The sequence below is a fragment of the Sphaeramia orbicularis genome, unplaced genomic scaffold (genome assembly GCF_902148855.1).
Source record: "Sphaeramia orbicularis unplaced genomic scaffold, fSphaOr1.1, whole genome shotgun sequence".
In the NCBI taxonomy this organism is placed as follows: domain Eukaryota; kingdom Metazoa; phylum Chordata; class Actinopteri; order Kurtiformes; family Apogonidae; genus Sphaeramia; species Sphaeramia orbicularis.
Genome location: NW_021941575.1, coordinates 300,275 through 320,562, shown reverse-complemented (window position 1 = coordinate 320,562; position 20,288 = coordinate 300,275). Strand labels below are relative to the sequence as shown.

The 20,288-nt window shown below is 42.5% G+C and overlaps 1 protein-coding gene across 1 annotated transcript in view; it reads right to left on the bottom strand.

Moving 5' to 3' along the window:
- Positions 1-280: 280 nt before the first annotated feature.
- Positions 281-20,288, bottom strand: part of gal (galanin/GMAP prepropeptide) — a 32,664-nt gene continuing 12,656 nt past the window's right edge. Inside the window, exons 4-6 of the mRNA XM_030129970.1 lie at positions 11,267-11,353; positions 1,768-1,839; positions 281-646 (exon numbers count right to left, since the gene is read on the bottom strand). Of these exons, the coding sequence (XP_029985830.1) occupies positions 585-646; positions 1,768-1,839; positions 11,267-11,353 (221 nt within the window). The 3' untranslated portion in view covers positions 281-584. The remainder of the gene's footprint in view (positions 647-1,767; positions 1,840-11,266; positions 11,354-20,288) is intronic.

Here is a 20,288-nt window from a genome sequence, read left to right as displayed (position 1 = left end):
TGTTTGGAACACATTTAGATAAATATGGGACAGTTTAGGACAGATGCACCAAAGGCACCAGTGTCCCATGCCTTTTTGAGTCTCTCTTCAGCAGAGTAGAAACACTGAAGGACTATTTCATTTTTTTTTTAAATATTGTTTTGAAATACAACAATTCTATCACAATCTTCTATAAAATCCTGTGGAGAAAATCTTTGTTTTACACTGAACATTGTAAGTGTGCATGTGCGATATTTTTGAAATATCTGAAAGAAGGAAACAAGTCCAGTCCACATGTGAGTCTGGTGCCATTTGTTGGTTTATTTCACTCCACTGTCATAAGTCACATGACACAACCACATCACGTAGACGGTTATTGTGAACAGTCTGTACGAAGTGGAACCGCCCACTGTCGGTCAAAGACTCATTGGACGACAGATACGAAGGGTTAATGATCACATGACAGAGGGACTGGACCGGCGCTCCTTCAGGTCAGGTCTGGGGCGCCGTCAGCGTCGGTGGGACGGAACACGTTTAAGGGGGTCCACAGCACGAACAGCGGGAAGGGGAGGGGTCGGGAGGAAGGGGAGGGGTCAGAGAACACATCAGGGATTGGCCAGTTCATCTGACGTCACAGCCGAGGGCAGGTTGTCCAACGCTCCCATCTCTGCAACACAACAACGGCTCTGTCAATGCAACCGCAGGCAACCAGCGTCCACATGTCAACAAACACCATCATCCATGAAAGCCTGGTCCTAGTTCTTTGGACTCTGGTACCTGGTCCTAGTTCTTTGGACTCTGGTACCTGGTCCTACTTTTTTGGAATCTGGTACCTGGTCCTAGTTTTTTGGACTCTGGTACCTGGTCCTAGTTTTTTGGTCTCTCCTCCTCTGAGGTTCCAGGACTGGGGACCAGATCCTAAAGGTGACACTGTGTAAACACTGCAGAGCTCTGATTGGTCAGTGGTGTGTATGCCCCGCCCTTTTCCAGTAAATCTGTCAGTAGGTGAATCCACATGATGACAGTCTGTAAAACTACACCATGGTTTGTCCAGGAGGTTCAGACGCAAACATTCAGCAGGAGTTTGACCAGACAACAGGCAACCAGTGAGTTTATCAGCAACTGTGAGCAGAGCACACAGAAGGAACGCACCGCATCGCTATGACGACCAGGGACTGGAAAGAGGGAGGATCTGGAATGGAAAGGGTCTGGAATAGGACCTGGTACCAGAGTGGAAAGGGTCTGGAATAGGACCTGGAATAGGACCTGGTACTAGAGTGGTAACGGTCTGGAGTAGGACCTGGTACCAGAGTGGAAAGGGTCTGGAATAGGACCTGGTACCAGAGTGGAAAGGGTCTGGAATAGGACCTGGTACCAGAGTGGAAAGGGTCTGGAATAAGACCTGGTACCAGAGTGGAAAGGGTCTGGAATAGGACCTGGTACCAGAGTGGAAAGGGTCTGGAATAGGACCTGGTACCAGAGTGGAAAGGGTCTGGAATAGGACCTGGTACCAGAGTGGACAGGGTCTGGAATAGGACCTGGTACCAGAGTGGAAAGGGTCTGGAATAAGACCTGGTACCAGAGTGGAAAGGGTCTGGAATAGGACCTGGTACCAGAGTGGACCTGGTCTGGAATAGGACCTGGTACCAGAGTCCAGCTGTAGTGGAAAGGGGGCATTAGTTTTCCAGTCCAACACAAAGTGTGTCAGCAGAAGCTGGTCCAGCTGAAACATGCGGACCGTCTGTGACTGCATTCATTAAAGTGACGTGAAGGAAATGATGAACAAACCTCTGAGTTTGAGGAAGGACAGGAAGTCTATGATGGTGTGGATGACGTCTTCATCTGCTATTCTCAGAGAACCTGGAAGAAAAACAACACATGAGTCAAGTGTGCACCAGCATAGACCACTGGACTGGACTGGGCTGGGCTGGACTGAACTGGACTGGACTGGACTGAACTGGACTGGACTGAACTGGACTGGACTGAACTGGACTGCTGGACTCATTTCAGCTCAAACACATTTTTTTTCTACTGCACTTTCAAACCTACTCCATTTAGACGCTGATTTAAGGTGGATTTGGAGGCCCTTCTGGACCACAGTTTGGACCAAAGAAGCCCCTGTGGTCTGAACAGAAGAGGCTGGACCACAGTTGGACTGCAGTCCTTTGGAAGGTGTGGGATTAGAGGGACTAGAGAAGGAGCTACTGTGGATCTGAACTGAAGCTACTGTAGATCTGAACTGAAGCTACTGTAGGTCTGAACTGAAGCTAATGTAGAACTGAACTGAAGCTGCTGAAGGTCTGAACTGAAGCTACTGTAGGTCTGAACTGAAGTTACTGTAGATCTGAACTGAAGCTACAGTAGATCTGAACTGAAGCTACAGTAGATCTGAACTGAAGCTACTGAAGGTCTGAACTGAAGCTACTGAAGGTCTGAACTGAAGCTACTGTAGATCTGAACTGAAGCTACTGAATGTCTGAACTGAAGCTGCTGTAGATCTGAACTGAAGTTACTGTAGATCTGAACTGAAGCTACAGTAGATCTGAACTGAAGCTACTGAAGGTCTGAACTGAAGCTACTGAAGGTCTGAACTGAAGCTGCTGTAGGTCTGAACTGAAGCTGCTGTAGGTCTGAACTGAAGCTACTGTAGATCTGAACTGAAGCTACTGAAGGTCTGAACTGAAGGTACTGTAGATCTGAACTGAAGCTACTGAAGGTCTGAACTGAAGCTACTGTAGATCTGAACTGAAGCTACAGTAAATCTGAACTGAAGCTACAGTAGATCTGAACTGAAGCTACTGTAGATCTGAACTGAAGCTACTGTAGATTTGAACTGAAGCTTCTCTAGATCTGAACTGAAGCTACTGTAGATCTGAACTGAAGCTGCTGAAGGTCTGAACTGAAGCTACTGTAGGTCTGAACTGGAGTTACTGTAGATCTGAACTGAAGCTACAGTAGATCTGAACTGAAGCTACAGTAGATCTGAACTGAAGCTACTGAAGGTCTGAACTGAAGCTACTGTAGATCTGAACTGAAGCCACTGAAGGTCTGAACTGAAGCTACTGAAGGTCTGAACTGAAGCTGCTGTAGGTCTGAACTGAAGTTACTGTAGATCTGAACTGAAGCTACAGTAGATCTGAACTGAAGCTACTGAAGGTCTGAACTGAAGCTACTGAAGGTCTGAACTGAAGCTACTGAAGGTCTGAACTGAAGCTGCTGTAGGTCTGAACTGAAGCTACTGTAGATCTGAACTGAAGCTACTGAAGGTCTGAACTGAAGCTACTGAAGGTCTGAACTGAAGCTGCTGTAGGTCTGAACTGAAGTTACTGTAGATCTGAACTGAAGCTACAGTAGATCTGAACTGAAGCTACTGAAGGTCTGAACTGAAGCTGCTGAAGGTCTGAACTGAAGCTGCTGAAGGTCTGAACTGAAGCTGCTGTAGGTCTGAACTGAAGCTACAGTAGATCTGAACTGAAGCTACTGAAGGTCTGAACTGAAGCTACTGTAGATCTGAACTGAAGCTACTGAAGATCTGAACTGAAGCTACAGTAGATCTGAACTGAAGCTACTGAAGGTCTGAACTGAAGCTACTGTAGATCTGAACTGAAGCCACTGAAGGTCTGAACTGAAGCTACTGAAGGTCTGAACTGAAGCTGCTGTAGGTCTGAACTGAAGTTACTGTAGATCTGAACTGAAGCTACTGAAGGTCTGAACTGAAGCTGCTGTAGGTCTGAACTGAAGCTACTGTAGATCTGAACTGAAGCTACTGAAGGTCTGAACTGAAGCTACTGAAGGTCTGAACTGAAGCTGCTGTAGGTCTGAACTGAAGCTACAGTAGATCTGAACTGAAGCTACTGAAGGTCTGAACTGAAGCTACTGTAGATCTGAACTGAAGCTACTGAAGGTCTGAACTGAAGCTACTGTAGATCTGAACTGAAGCTACTGAAGGTCTGAACTGAAGCTGCTGAAGGTCTGAACTGAAGCTACTGTAGATCTGAACTGAAGCTGCTGAAGGTCTGAACTGAAGCTACTGTAGGTCTGAACTGAAGTTACTGTAGATCTGAACTGAAGCTGCTGTAGGTCTGAACTGAAGTTACTGTAGATCTGAACTGAAGCTGCTGAAGGTCTGAACTGAAGCTACTGTAGATCTGAACTGAAGCTGCTGAAGGTCTGAACTGAAGCTACTGTAGGTCTGAACTGAAGCTGCTGAAGGTCTGAACTGAAGCTACAGTAGATCTGAACTGAAGCTACTGAAGGTCTGAACTGAAGCTACTGAAGGTCTGAACTGAAGCTGCTGTAGGTCTGAACTGAAGTTACTGTAGATCTGAACTGAAGCTACTGTAGATCTGAACTGAAGCTACTGAAGGTCTGAACTGAAGCTGCTGTAGGTCTGAACTGAAGTTACTGTAGATCTGAACTGAAGCTACTGAAGGTCTGAACTGAAGCTGCTGAAGGTCTGAACTGAAGCTACTGAAGGTTTGAACTGAAGCTACTGAAGGTCTGAACTGAAGCTACTGTAGATCTGAACTGAAGCTACTGTAGAACTGAACTGAAGCTACTGTAGATCTGAACTGAAGCTAATGTAGAACTGAACTGAAGCTACTGTAGATCTGAACTGAAGCTAATGTAGATCTGAACTGAAGCTACTCTAGATCTGAACTGAAGCTACTGAAGGTCTGAACTGAAGCTAATGTAGATCTGAACTGAAGCTACTCTAGATCTGAACTGAAGCTACTGAAGGTCTGAACTGAAGCTACTGTAGAACTGAACTGAAGCTAATGTAGGTCTGAACTGAAGCTACTGTAGATCTGAACTGAAGCTACTGTAGGTCTGAACTGAAGCTACTGTAGATCTGAACTGAAGCTACTGAAGGTCTGAACTGAAGCTACTGTAGGTCTGAACTGAAGCTACTGTAGATCTGGACTGAAGCTACTGTAGATCTGAACTGAAGCTACTGAAGGTCTGAACTGAAGCTACTGAAGGTCTGAACTGAAGCTACTGAAGGTCTGAACTGAAGCTACTGTAGGTCTGAACTGAAGCTACTATAGATCTGAACTGAAGCTACTGTGGGCCTGAACTGAAGCTACTGTAGAACTGAACTGAAGCTACTGTAGAACTGAACTGAAGCTACTGAAGGTCTGAACTGAAGCTACTGAAGGTCTGAACTGAAGCTGCTGTAGATCTGAACTGAAGCTGCTGTAGATCTGAACTGAAGCTACTGTAGATCTGAACTGAAGCTAATGTAGATCTGAACTGAAGCTACTCTAGATCTGAACTGAAGCTACTGAAGGTCTGAACTGAACCTACTGTAGAACTGAACTGAAGCTAATGAAGATCTGAACTGAAGCTAATGTAGATCTGAACTGAAGCTACTGTAGGTCTGAACTGAAGCTACTGTAGATCTGAACTGAAGCTACTGAAGGTCTGAACTGAAGCTACTGTAGATCTGAACTGAAGCTACTGTAGGTCTGAACTGAAGCTACTGAAGGTCTGAACTGAAGCTACTGTAGGTCTGAACTGAAGCTACTGTAGATCTGAACTGAAGCTACTGTGGGCCTGAACTGAAGCTACTGTAGAACTGAACTGAAGCTACTGTAGAACTGAACTGAAGCTAATGTAGATCTGAACTGAAGCTAATGTAGATCTGAACTGAAGCTACTGAAGGTCTGAACTGAAGCTACTGTGGGCCTGAACTGAAGCTACTGTAGAACTGAACTGAAGCTACTGAAGGTCTGAACTGAAGCTACTGAAGGTCTGAACTGAAGCTACTGTAGATCTGAACTGAAGCTACTGAAGGTCTGAACTGAAGCTACTGTAGATCTGAACTGAAGCTACTGTAGGTCTGAACTGAAGCTACTGTAGATCTGAACTGAAGGTCTGAACTGAAGCTACTGTAGATCTGAACTGAAGCTACTGTGGGCCTGAACTGAAGCTACTGTAGAACTGAACTGAAGCTAATGTAGATCTGAACTGAAGCTACTGTGGGCCTGAACTGAAGCTACTGAAGGTCTGAACTGAAGCTAATGTAGATCTGAACTGAAGCTACTGTAGGTCTGAACTGAAGCTACTGTAGATCTGAACTGAAGGTCTGAACTGAAGCTACTGTAGATCTGAACTGAAGCTACTGTGGGCCTGAACTGAAGCTACTGTAGAACTGAACTGAAGCTAATGTAGATCTGAACTGAAGCTAATGTAGATCTGAACTGAAGCTACTGAAGGTCTGAACTGAAGCTACTGAAGGTCTGAACTGAAGCTACTGTAGATCTGAACTGAAGCTACTGAAGGTCTGAACTGAAGCTACTGTGGGCCTGAACTGAAGCTACTGAAGGTCTGAACTGAAGCTACTGAAGGTCTGAACTGAAGCTACTGTAGATCTGAACTGAAGCTACTGAAGGTCTGAACTGAAGCTACTGTGGGCCTGAACTGAAGCTACTGTAGATCTGAACTGAAGCTACTGAAGGTCTGAACTGAAGCTACTGAAGGTCTGAACTGAAGCTACTGTAGATCTGAATTCACCTGTGGACCTTAAAGAGTTCACCAATAAATACAGCCCATAATAATAATAATAATAATAATAATAATAATAATAATGATAATAATAATAATAATAATAATAATAATGATAAATCTAAATTGCTTACATGTGGTGCATTTTACCAGTATACTGTGCACAATGTTGCAACCGCCATAAAAACCAAGAAGAAAAAAGAAGGAAAGAAAGGAAGAAGAAGAAGGAGACCCAGAAGTAGATCCATCTGAAGCAGACTCAGGCTTCAGGTTCTGTTGAACCTTTATTATTCTATTAACAGAGTTGAACTCTGACTGAAAACAAGAACAAAACTATTAGAACGACTGGAACTATTAGAACTATTAGAACTACTGGAACCATTAGAACTACTGGAACTATTAGAACTATTAGAACTATTAGAACTACTGGAACTATTAGAACGACTGGAACTATTAGAACTACTGGAACTATTAGAACTACTGGAACTGTTAGAACTACTGGAACTATTAGAACTATTAGAACTACTGGAACTGTTAGAACTATTAGAACTACTGGAACCATTAGAACTACTGGAACTATTAGAACTATTAGAACTATTAGAACTACTGGAACTATTAGAACGACTGGAACTATTAGAACTACTGGAACTATTAGAACTACTGGAACTGTTAGAACTACTGGAACTATTAGAACTATTAGAACTACTGGAACTGTTAGAACTACTGGAACTATTAGAACTATTAGAACTACTGGAACTATTAGAACGACTGGAACTATTAGAACGACTGGAACTATTAGAACTATTAGAACTACTGGAACTATTAGAACGACTGCAACTATTAGAACTATTAGAACGACTGTAACTATTAGAACTACTGGAACTACTGAAACTATTAGAACTACTGGAACTGTTAGAACTACTGGAACTATTAGAACTATTAGAACTACTGGAACTATTAGAACGACTGGAACTATTAGAACGACTGGAACTATTAGAACTACTGGAACTATTAGAACTACTGGAACTATTAGAATTATTAGAACTACTGGAACTATTAGAACGACTGGAACTATTAGAACTACTGGAACTATTAGAACTATTAGAACTACTGGAACTATTAGAACGACTGGAACTATTAGAACTACTGGAACTACTGGAATTATTAGAACTACTGGAACTATTAGACCTACTGGAACTACTGAAACTATTAGAACGACTGGAACTATTAGAACTACTGGAACTATTAGAACGACTGGAACTATTAGAACTACTGGAACTATTAGAACTATTAGAACTACTGGAACTATTAGAACGACTGGAACTATTAGAACTACTGGAACTATTAGAACTACTGGAACTATTAGAACTATTAGAACTACTGGAACTATTAGAACGACTGGAACTATTAGAACTACTGGAACTATTAGAACTATTAGAACTACTGGAACTATTAGAACTATTAGAACTACTGGAACTATTAGAACTACTGGAACTATTAGAGCTACTGGAACTACTGAAACTATTAGAACGACTGGAACTATTAGAACTACTGGAACTATTAGAATTATTAGAACTACTGGAACTATTAGAACGAGTGGAACTATTAGAACTACTGGAACTATTAGAACTATTAGAACTACTGGAACTATTAGAACTATTAGAACTACTGGAACTATTAGAACGACTGGAACTATTAGAACTACTGGAACTACTGGAACTATTAGAACTACTGGAACTATTAGAGCTACTGGAACTATTAGAACTACTGGAACTATTAGAGCTACTGGAACTATTAGAACGACTGGAACTATTAGAACTACTGGAGTTTGGTCAGGGTATCAGATATCAGAAACAGGAAGTTCTGGTTGTAAGAACAGTTGTAGTGCATCTGTAGAATAAGTGTTGGTTTGGTGGTTCAGGTGTTAGAACGTCAGCACATTTGGAATGGAGGACAGACAGGTGTGGAGGACAGACAGGTGTTAAATGGAGGACAGACAGGTGTGAATGGAGGACAGACAGGTGTGAATGGAGGAGAGACAGGTGTTAAATGGAGGACAGACAGGTGTGAGTGGAGGACAGACAGGTGTTAATGGAGGACAGACAGGTGTGAATGGAGGACAGACAGGTGTGAATGGAGGACAGACAGGTGTTAAATGGAGGACAGACAGGTGTTAAATGGAGGACAGACAGGTGTGAGTGGAGGACAGACAGGTGTTAAATGGAGGACAGACAGGTGTTAAATGGAGGACAGACAGGTGTGAGTGGAGGACAGACAGGTTTGAATGGAGGACAGACAGGTGTGAATGGAGGACAGACAGGTGTTAAATGGAGGACAGACAGGTGTGAGTGGAGGACAGACAGGTGTTAAATGGAGGACAGACAGGTGTGAGTGGAGGACAGACAGGTGTGAATGGAGGACAGACAGGTGTTAAATGGAGGACAGACGGGTGTGAATGGAGGACAGACAGGTGTGAGTGGAGGACAGACAGGTGTGAATGGAGGACAGACAGGTGTTAAATGGAGGACAGACGGGTGTGAGTGGAGGACAGACAGGTGTGAGTGGAGGACAGACAGGTGTTAAATGGAGGACAGACAGGTGTGAATGGAGGACAGACAGGTGTCAAATGGAGGACAGACAGGTGTTAAATGGAGGACAGACAGGTGTGAGTGGAGGACAGACAGGTGTTAAATGGAGGACAGACAGGTGTGAGTGGAGGACAGACAGGTGTGAATGGAGGACAGACAGGTGTGAATGGAGGACAGACAGGTGTGAGTGGAGGACAGACAGGTGTTAAATGGAGGACAGACAGGTGTGAATGAAGGACAGACAGGTGTGAGTGGAGGACAGACAGGTGTGAATGGAGGACAGACAGGTGTTAAATGGAGGACAGACAGGTTTGAATGGAGGACAGACAGGTGTGAGTGGAGGACAGACAGGTGTGAGTGGAGGACAGACAGGTGTTAAATGGAGGACAGACAGGTGTGAGTGGAGGACAGACAGGTGTGAGTGGAGGACAGACAGGTGTGAGTGGAGGACAGACAGGTGTTAAATGGAGGACAGACAGGTGTGAGTGGAGGACAGACAGGTGTTAAATGGAGGGCAGACAGGTGTGAGTGGAGGACAGACAGGTGTGAGTGGAGGACAGACAGGTGTTAAATGGAGGACAGACAGGTGTGAGTGGAGGACAGACAGGTGTGAGTGGAGGACAGACAGGTGTGAATGGAGGACAGACAGGTGTGAGTGGAGGACAGACAGGTGTGAGTGGAGGACAGACAGGTGTTAAATGGAGGACAGACAGGTGTGAGTGGAGGACAGACAGGTGTTAAATGGAGGACAGACAGGTGTGAGTGGAGGACAGACAGGTGTGAGTGGAGGACAGACAGGTGTGAATGGAGGACAGACAGGTGTGAGTGGAGGACAGACAGGTGTGAGTGGAGGACAGACAGGTGTTAAATGGAGGACAGACAGGTGTTAAATGGAGGACAGACAGGTGTGAGTGGAGGACAGACAGGTGTGAGTGGAGGACAGACAGGTGTTAAATGGAGGACAGACAGGTGTGAGTGGAGGACAGACAGGTGTGAGTGGAGGACAGACAGGTGTGAGTGGAGGACAGACAGGTGTTAAATGGAGGACAGACATGTGTGAGTGGAGGACAGACAGGTGTGAGTGGAGGACAGACAGGTGTTAAATGGAGGACAGACAGGTGTTAAATGGAGGACAGACAGGTGTGAGTGGAGGACAGACAGGTGTGAGTGGAGGACAGACAGGTGTTAAATGGAGGACAGACAGGTGTGAGTGGAGGACAGACAGGTGTGAGTGGAGGACAGACAGGTGTGAGTGGAGGACAGACAGGTGTTAAATGGAGGACAGACAGGTGTGAGTGGAGGACAGACAGGTGTTAAATGGAGGACAGACAGGTGTGAGTGGAGGACAGACAGGTGTGAGTGGAGGACAGACAGGTGTTAATGGAGGACAGACAGGTGTGAGTGGAGGACAGACAGGTGTGAGTGGAGGACAGACAGGTGTTAAATGGAGGACAGACAGGTGTGAGTGGAGGACAGACAGGTGTTAAATGGAGGACAGACAGGTGTTAAATGGAGGACAGACAGGTGTTAAATGGAGGACAGACAGGTGTGAGTGGAGGACAGACAGGTGTGAGTGGAGGACAGACAGGTGTTAAATGGAGGACAGACAGGTGTGAGTGGAGGACAGACAGGTGTGAGTGGAGGACAGACAGGTGTTAAATGGAGGACAGACAGGTGTTAAATGGAGGACAGACAGGTGTGAGTGGAGGACAGACAGGTGTGAGTGGAGGACAGACAGGTGTTAAATGGAGGACAGACAGGTGTGAGTGGAGGACAGACAGGTGTGAGTGGAGGACAGACAGGTGTTAAATGGAGGACAGACAGGTGTGAGTGGAGGACAGACAGGTGTTAAATGGAGGACAGACAGGTGTGAGTGGAGGACAGACAGGTGTGAGTGGAGGACAGACAGGTGTTAAATGGAGGACAGACAGGTGTGAGTGGAGGACAGACAGGTGTGAGTGGAGGACAGACAGGTGTTAAATGGAGGACAGACAGGTGTGAGTGGAGGACAGACAGGTGTGAGTAGAGGACAGACAGGTGTTAAATGGAGGACAGACAGGTGTGAGTGGAGGACAGACAGGTGTGAGTAGAGGACAGACAGGTGTTAAATGGAGGACAGACAGGTGTGAGTGGAGGACAGACAGGTGTGAGTGGAGGACAGACAGGTGTGAGTGGAGGACAGACACACTGACCTGTTCTGAAGTCCTCTTCCTGGCCCATGTCCCTCTTTCCGGCCAGTCCTGGTTTGTCCCCCAGCGTCCTGTGTCCGTCTATTCCATCTGGACAGTGAGGACCAACCACAGTGAGTCCAGCTGAGCTCACATCACACACCTGCTGTTGAAGCTGACAGCTGTCATTCACTCTGAAACCACGCCCCCCTGACCCTCCACAGCCTCCAGCTGATGAACTTGAACACAGTTAACCCTTCTGGGACTGCACAGTAATAACACAGTAATAACACAGTAATAACAAGTAATAACACAGTAATAACACAGTAATAACCATACAATGAGTCCAGTAATAACCAATAACAAGTGTCATATTATGAAGCTGGAACAAACACTAGTTTATCTTTCACAGTAAAAACCAATGATGTTGAAATGAGCGACTGTTGAATTTCACAGAATATTCGAGTGTGCACCAGGACTGTTCTGTAGGTTCCACATTCAGTCTGATCTGATCTGCAGTCAAACAAGAACACAAGAACCTACAAATAATGACAACTGACAATGTTTGTCTGTTTAGTGAAAAAAAAAAACACATTCAGTTATGAAAACACTTCCTTTTATAAACTATCCAAACCAAACAGATGTGAAGAACCTGAAAAAACGGACATTTCTTCAGATAAATCAGTGTAATTTTCTCAGTCTTCTTCCTCCACTTCTCATTAGTCCATGTGCATTCTGGATCAGATCTGCAAAGACACTAAACACTGAGGAACAGGAAGAAAAGAGTTCAAACTGGACTGAATTTAATACAGACATTTCAGGTTGGACACATTTGTTCAGGTTAGTCACATTTTATTGGTACAGGAGAGTTTGGAAATGGAAAGAGTTTCACAATTTAATGTGATTTTTTCACTAAAACAAACATTTGATGATTATTACTGTGGATTATTACATGTTTATTACTGTGGATTATTACATGTTTATTACTGTGGATTATTACATGATTATTACTGTGGATTATTACTGTGGATTATTACATGATTATTACTGTGGATTATTACTGTGGATTATTACATGATTATTACTGTGGATTATTACATGTTTATTACTGTGGATTATTACTGTGGATTATTACATGTTTATTACTGTGGATTATTACTGTGGATTATTACATGATTATTACAGTGGATTATTACATGATTATTACTGTGGATTATTACATGATTATTACTGTGGATTATTACATGATTATTACTGTGGATTATTACATGTTTATTACTGTGGATTATTACTGTGGATTATTACTGTGGATCATTACATGATTATTACTGTGGATTATTACATGATTATTACTGTGGATTATTACTGTGGATTATTACATGATTATTACTGTGGATTATTACATGGTTATTACTGTGGATTATTACATGATTATTACTGTGGATTATTACATGTTTATTACTGTGGATTATTACTGTGGATCATTACATGATTATTACTGTGGATTATTACATGATTATTACTGTGGATTATTACATGTTTATTACTGTGGATTATTACTGTGGATCATTACATGATTATTACTGTGGATCATTACATGATTATTACTGTGGATCATTACATGATTATTACTGTGGATTATTACTGTGGATTATTACATGTTTATTACTGTGGGTTATTACATGTTTATTACTGTGGATTATTCCTGTTTCTGTTCCAGTATTACAGCTGTATGAACCCACTGTTGTCCCACTGTTACCATGGCAGTACTGGGCTGGAAAAGCAAAACATTCATTGTTACACATTTGACATTTGTATGGAAATAACCAATTTACACTTAGGATTGAAACACACACACACACACACACACACACACACACAGAGCTCATGGACAGTGTTTGTGGTTGAAGGAACTTCAGAATGGTTTGGTTGCTTTGTCCAGACTCGTACAGACCACCTGCAGGGCTTGGTTCACGGAATTGCAGTAAAACACAAATAAAATAAATGGACACAAACACACACACACACACACCCTAACACACACAAACAAACACACACACACACACAAACACAATGGATAAGTTAAATAATGTGCTCAGCCATGACGATGAGTGGAACCACTACCTCTGGAAGTATTTGACTCAAATGTCCAAAAGAACACATTTACCAAATCACTGGTTCAGCTGTTGGATCAAACAGACGAATAACTGTGGTTTTTTGGTTTGGATTCTTAGTTTAGTTTTATGTGGAGCCCACAGACTCATCAGATAACACTGAAGCATACAACATGGTCCAACGACAGTTTTCAGAGCTCCAAAAGGAGTGGGAGGAAGTAGAACTAATAGACTCCACCCCCTTTTTTACAAACTAATAATTCAGTTATCTGAGGATTCTTCAGGGGCGTCAAACTCATTTCCTTTCAGGGGTCTAAAATAATCATTTAACTCAACCTGAAAAAACTGACGTGTCTTCAGAAAACTGGGTTTCGTTTCTACAGTGTAAGGCCTCAGCTCATCATGTGTCCACGTATGTGATCTACACAGACTGAACATTTACTAACCAAGGTTACAACAGGTGAGGAGTTTTATTCTACTTTCATTTAGTTTTGACTTTGTCTGTTTGTCTGTCCATCCGTCTGTCCATCTATCTGTCCATCCGTCTGTCCATCCGTCCATCGTCTGTTCATCCGTCTGTCCATCCGTCTGTCCATCCGTCCATCGTCTGTCCATCCATCTGTCCATCCGTCTGTCCATCCGTCCATCGTCTGTTCATCCGTCTGTCCATCCGTCTGTCCATCGTCTGTCCATCCGTCTGTCCATCTGTCCGTCCATCTGTCCATTCAGTGACATCACCTCATTCTCTGTTGGATGTCTCTGCTCCTCTTTCCTTCTGTGTTTACATCTGGAGCAGATGAATATGGAACAGGTGACCTTTGACCTCCAGTTTCCAGGTCACATGTTCATGTTTGTTTTCATATCCAACTCATTCTGCCAGGCCCTGTGGTTTGTTTGTTTGTTTTTAATGTTCTAAACTTGTTGTGAAGCCCAGTGAGTCTGCCTTATGCATGAAGTGTTCTCTGTAAATGATCGTACTTTCTGGACTATAAGTCTCATCTGACTCTAAACCACAGGTGTCCACGTTGTGACATGAGATGTTTCCACAGACAGGTGGTAAACAGACAGATGATTTAAATCTGTATTTCCATACTTTAACTGCTTTTGTCCAGACAGTGTGTGTACTGTCAGTAAACGTCAGGAACAGGCTGTTTCCAAACCCACAACAGTCACTGGTCTGTGTCCTCCTCTTCTTCTGCTCATTAAACCACTGCAGTCGTCTTCTTCAGGGTTCTTCAGGTGAACATCCTCAAAGGCTCCGTCACACTCCTTCTACGCCTCTCCTCCGTTGTTGCTCAATGGCACTTCGGTGCTGCAGCTCTGTTTCCTTCTTTACAGACACATCCATTGCTTTGAACTTCACAGCTCCATCACATGCAGTTCTTGGTGTGTTTTCCATGATGAGGGTTTGTGCAAAATGACTGTTCACAGTTCAGATTCAAATTCCTCCTCTTCATCACCTCTTCCTCCTGTCTGTCTCACTTTTGCTCTTCCTGTTAGAGCGCCCCCTGGAGGACATTAGCCTGTATAAATCTATACTGGAGCTGCATCGCTGTAGAAGCCACAGGGTTCAAAACCAGAACAAAGTGGCAGCTTATAGTCTGGAAAGTACGGGAAGTTGAACTGAAGTGAATTGTGCAGTTGTGACATGTGAGAACTTCCACCTATAAATGTAAATGTCTTCAGTCTGACCACAGACAGTCTGATCTGACCTCCAGGACAGGAACTGACAGCAGAGTGTGTTCTGTTCCATCTGAACGGTCCTGCTGGACACATGTGTTCACTGACGTTTACTTCTGTTAACATGTCTGCACTGTGTCTTTAAACCAGTGGTTCTCAGGCTTTTTCTGCCCCCCCCCCCCCCCCCCCCCCCCTTTGGAGGATGAAAAATCTCCTGGCCCCCCTCATCCCCAACAACACTGTAACGGTGGTGCAATTACAACTTGTATTGAAAGAAACCTCAATATCACAACAATCCTTTTTGCTTTTCCTTGAATAATAACAGATTAAAAATAAGTCAGATTTTTGCTGGAACAATATAAATAAACTCACCCAGACTGCCCCTGGAGACAGTATTTGTCCAAATTAAAACAGGAAATGAACAATTATCTTACAGCTATGACAATAAAGTTACTTTTTTTTTAGAACTACACAAAAATTTTGGTACCAAAGATGAACGTTTGAACACTATCAGTGGCTGCAGTGAGCCTGTTTCCACTGCACGTCTCAGAACATGACAGTACAAACTGTGCAAAAGCACAAACATGGCACATGTTCCAGTCCTTGTCCATTCTTCAAACCTAAACTCTGTCCGGTCCAGTGACAGATCACCATGGTAACAGATTGGTTTGTTGTACGTCTCTAAAATGAGTCCAGGGTGCTCCTGCGCTAAAACATTAGTTCCACCTGATACACGTTCGAACCTGAAGAGAAAAAAACACCCAGAAGAGATCACATGACCCCCTGGCAAGCCTTCACACCCCCCCCCCCAGGGGGCCCACCCCACAGTTTGAGAACCACTGCTTTAAACTGATGCAGAAGTTATGATGTTTTGTTTTTTTTCTACTTTACTGATGGAGTGATGATGTCGTTGACCTGTTCCATCCCATAATCGTCCTCTTCAGTTAAAGTAGTGCTTGACTTCCCAGATCCTTTAACTCTGACATTAGACCCAGCCCATCATGTCTGTGTGGATGAGTTCTTCCTTTACCCTGGCTATTATTCATGACATTTATGAGTTCTTATTATGAATAGAAGTGCAGATTTCCCTTCTGTCGCATTGAACAACGACAAAAAAATGAATAAATTATAGCAAATATTTACTAATAACATCTGATTTTCTGTGATAATTTTTGGTAAAACCCTGATGTTTTTTTATGGTTTTGTTTTTCATTAGTTCAATAAATATGTTCATATTGGTTCAATCCACATCGACCTCTGTTTCTGCCCTTAGACACCCAAACGTCCACCTTTAACCCTTAAACACCCAAACGTGCACCTTTAACCCTTAAACACCCAAACGTCCACCTTTAACCCTTAAACACCCAAACGTGCACCTTTAACCCTTAAACACCCAAACGTCCACCTTTAACCCTTACAGACCCAAACGTCCACCTTTAACCCTTAAACACCCAAACGTCCACCTTTAACCCTTAAACACCCAAACGTCCACCTTTAACCCTTACAGACCCAAACGTCCACCTTTAACCCTCACAGACCCAAACGTCCACCTTTAACCCTCACAGACCCAAACGTCCACCTTTAACCCTTACAGACCCAAACGTCCACCTTTAACCCTTAAACACCCAAACGTCCACCTTTAACCCTTAAACACCCAAACGTCCACCTTTAACCCTTACAGACCCAAACGTCCACCTTTAACCCTTAAACACCCAAACGTCCACCTTTAACCCTTAAAGACCCAAACGTCCACCTTTAACCCTTACAGACCCAAACGTCCACCTTTAACCCTTACAGACCCAAACGTCCACCTTTAACCCTTACAGACCCAAACGTCCACCTTTAACCCTTACAGACCCAAACGTCCACCTTTAACCCTTACAGACCCAAACGTCCACCTTTAACCCTTACAGACCCAAACGTCCACCTTTAACCCTTAAACACCCAAACGTCCACCTTTAACCCTTAAACACCCAAACGTCCACCTTTAACCCTTACAGACCCAAAAGTCCACCTTTAACCCTTACAGACCCAAACGTCCACCTTTAACCCTTACAGACCCAAACGTCCACCTTTAACCCTTACAGACCCAAACATCCACCTTTAACCCTTAAACACCCAAACGTCCACCTTTAACCCTTACAGACCCAAACGTCCACCTTTAACCCTTACAGACCCAAACGTCCACCTTTAACCCTTACAGACCCAAACGTCCACCTTTAACCCTTACAGACCCAAACATCCTCCTTTAACCCTTACAGACCCAAACGTCCACCTTTAACCCTTACAGACCCAAACGTCCACCTTTAACCCTTAAACACCCAAACGTCCACCTTTAACCCTTACAGACCCAAATGTCCACCTTTAACCCTTAAAGACCCAAACGCCCCCCTTTAACCCTTACAGACCCAAACGTCCACCTTTAACCCTTACAGACCCAAACAGATTGGACTCCTGTGTCTGATGTGTTGTTATTTGTAAATGTTCTTTAGTCAAACTCGTCTTGTTGTCCTCGTCTGTTTTTGGGTATTGGACTTTGATGTTTTAAAAAGTTGTGTTTCTAAGCTCGTTCTTCTTTTTAGGGTAAAAATTCCACATCTGTCCAGTTACTGCAGATGAAAACAGACCTGATTCCAACTCTGGTGAATTTACAGCAACGTGAACTAATGCACACTGTCCCTGTAAAATAAACTGATAAATAAAATAAAATACAATAAGCATATTTTTTGCACATTCATCTCTGACAGTTTGCACAGTCCCTCATACACACATTCATGCACATTTATCTAAATATATACAGTATTTATTCACTTAGTAATAGTAGATTATATTTTATATTTTATGCTCATTTTCTTTTGCATGTTACTAAGGTGTATTAGGCAAAAAAATAAAAACACTTGTCACTATGAGAATAAAGTCGCAATACTGTATTATGAGAATAAAGTCCTAGTTTAAAAAAAAAGGAAACTCATAATTTAACGCAAATAATGTCGTACTTTTTTGAGATTAAAGTTGGATTATATTGAAAATAAACTCACAATAATGCGATAAAACGTCATAATTCTGAACCTGTAAGCCTTAGGTTCGTTCAGTCATTTGTTCCAAATCCCTTCAGTTGTTACTTTGAAACCAACCCAAACATGTGTGAACTGTCTTCAGAGTCTAATGCTAAAGTGTTGATGGTGGGCGGGGCAGTTTGTTTCCCCTTACATTTACTCTGATTCTTGAGCTAGTTTTGACACCAGTGTTTTTCCTGGAGTAAACAGCTGGAGTTGTAGTGTGTTTAAACCAGTGGTTCCAACCTTTTTTTAACTCATGACCCCAGACATTAAAAACGGTGACTTTTTTTGCAAAAAATATTTGTTTTTGATCATGTAATAGTTTTCTATACTATGTTGAAAATAAACATTAATTTTTTTGGACATGTAGTCTGTAGAATGTCTGTTATTGTGGACATGTAGTCTGTAGAATGTCTGTTATTGTGGACATGTAGTCTATAGAAGGTCTGTTATTGTGGACATGTAGTCTATAGAATGTCTGTTATTGTGGACCTGTAGTCTATAGAAGGTCTGTTATTGTGGACATGTAGTCTATAGAAGGTCTGTTATTGTGGACATGTAGTCTATAGAATGTCTGTTATTGTGGACATGTAGTCTATAGAATGTCTGTTATTGTGGACCTGTAGTCTATAGAAGGTCTGTTATTGTGGACATGTAGTCTATAGAAGGTCTGTTATTGTGGACATGTAGTCTATAGAATGTCTGTTATTGTGGACATGTAGTCTGTAGAATGTCTGTTATTGTGGACATGTAGTCTGTAGAATGTCTGTTATTGTGGACATGTAGTCTATAGAATGTCTATTATTGTGGACATGTAGTCTATAGAATGTCTGTTATTGTGGACATGTAGTCTGTAGAATGTCTGTTATTGTGGACATGTAGTCTATAGAAGGTCTGTTATTGTGGACATGTAGTCTGTAGAATGTCTGTTATTGTGGACATGTAGTCTGTAGAATGTCTGTTATTGTGGACATGTAGTCTGTAGAATGTCTGTTATTGTGGACATGTAGTCTGTAGAATGTCTGTTATTGTGGACATGTAGTCTGTAGAATGTCTGTTATTGTGGACATGTAGTCTATAGAATGTCTATTATTGTGGACATGTAGTCTGTAGAATGTCTGTTATTGTGGACATGTAGTCTATAGAAGGTCTGTTATTGTGGACATGTAGTCTATAGAAGGTCTGTTATTGTGGACATGTAGTCTGTAGAATGTCTGTTATTGTTGGACATGTAGTCTATAGAAGGTCTGTTATTGTGGACATGTAGTCTATAGAAGGTCTGTTATTGTGGACATGTAGTCTATAGAATGTCTGTTATTGTGGACATGTAGTCTATAGAATGTCTGTTATTGTGGACATGTAGTCTGTAGAATGTCTGTTATTGTGGACATGTAGTCTGTAGAATGTCTGTTATTGTGGACATGTAGTCTATAGAATGTCTATTATTGTGGACATGTAGTCTATAGAATGTCTGTTATTGTGGACATGTAGTCTGTAGAATGTCTGTTATTGTGGACATGTAGTCTATAGAAGGTCTGTTATTGTGGACATGTAGTCTGTAGAATGTCTGTTATTGTGGACATGTAGTCTATAGAAGGTCTGTTATTGTGGACATGTAGTCTGTAGAATGTCTGTTATTGTGGACTTGTAGTCTGTAGAATGTTTGTTATTGTGGACATGTAGTCTATAGAATGTCTATTATTGTGGACATGTAGTCTGTAGAATGTCTGTTATTGTGGACATGTAGTCTGTAGAATGTCTGTTATTGTGGACATGTAGTCTGTAGAATGTCTGTTATTGTGGACATGTAGTCTATAGAATGTCTGTTATTGTGGACATGTAGTCTGTAGAATGTCTGTTATTGTGGACATGTAGTCTATAGAAGGTCTGTTATTGTGGACATGTAGTCTGTAGAATGTCTGTTATTGTGGACATGTAGTCTATAGAATGTCTGTTATTGTGGACATGTAGTCTGTAGAATGTCTGTTATTGTGGACATGTAGTCTATAGAATGTCTGTTATTGTGGACATGTAGTCTATAGAATGTCTGTTATTGTGGACATGTAGTCTGTAGAATGTCTGTTATTGTGGACATGTAGTCTATAGCATGTCTGTTATTGTGGACATGTAGTCTGTAGAATGTCTGTTATTGTGGACATTTAGTCTATAGAATGTCTATTATTGTGGACATGT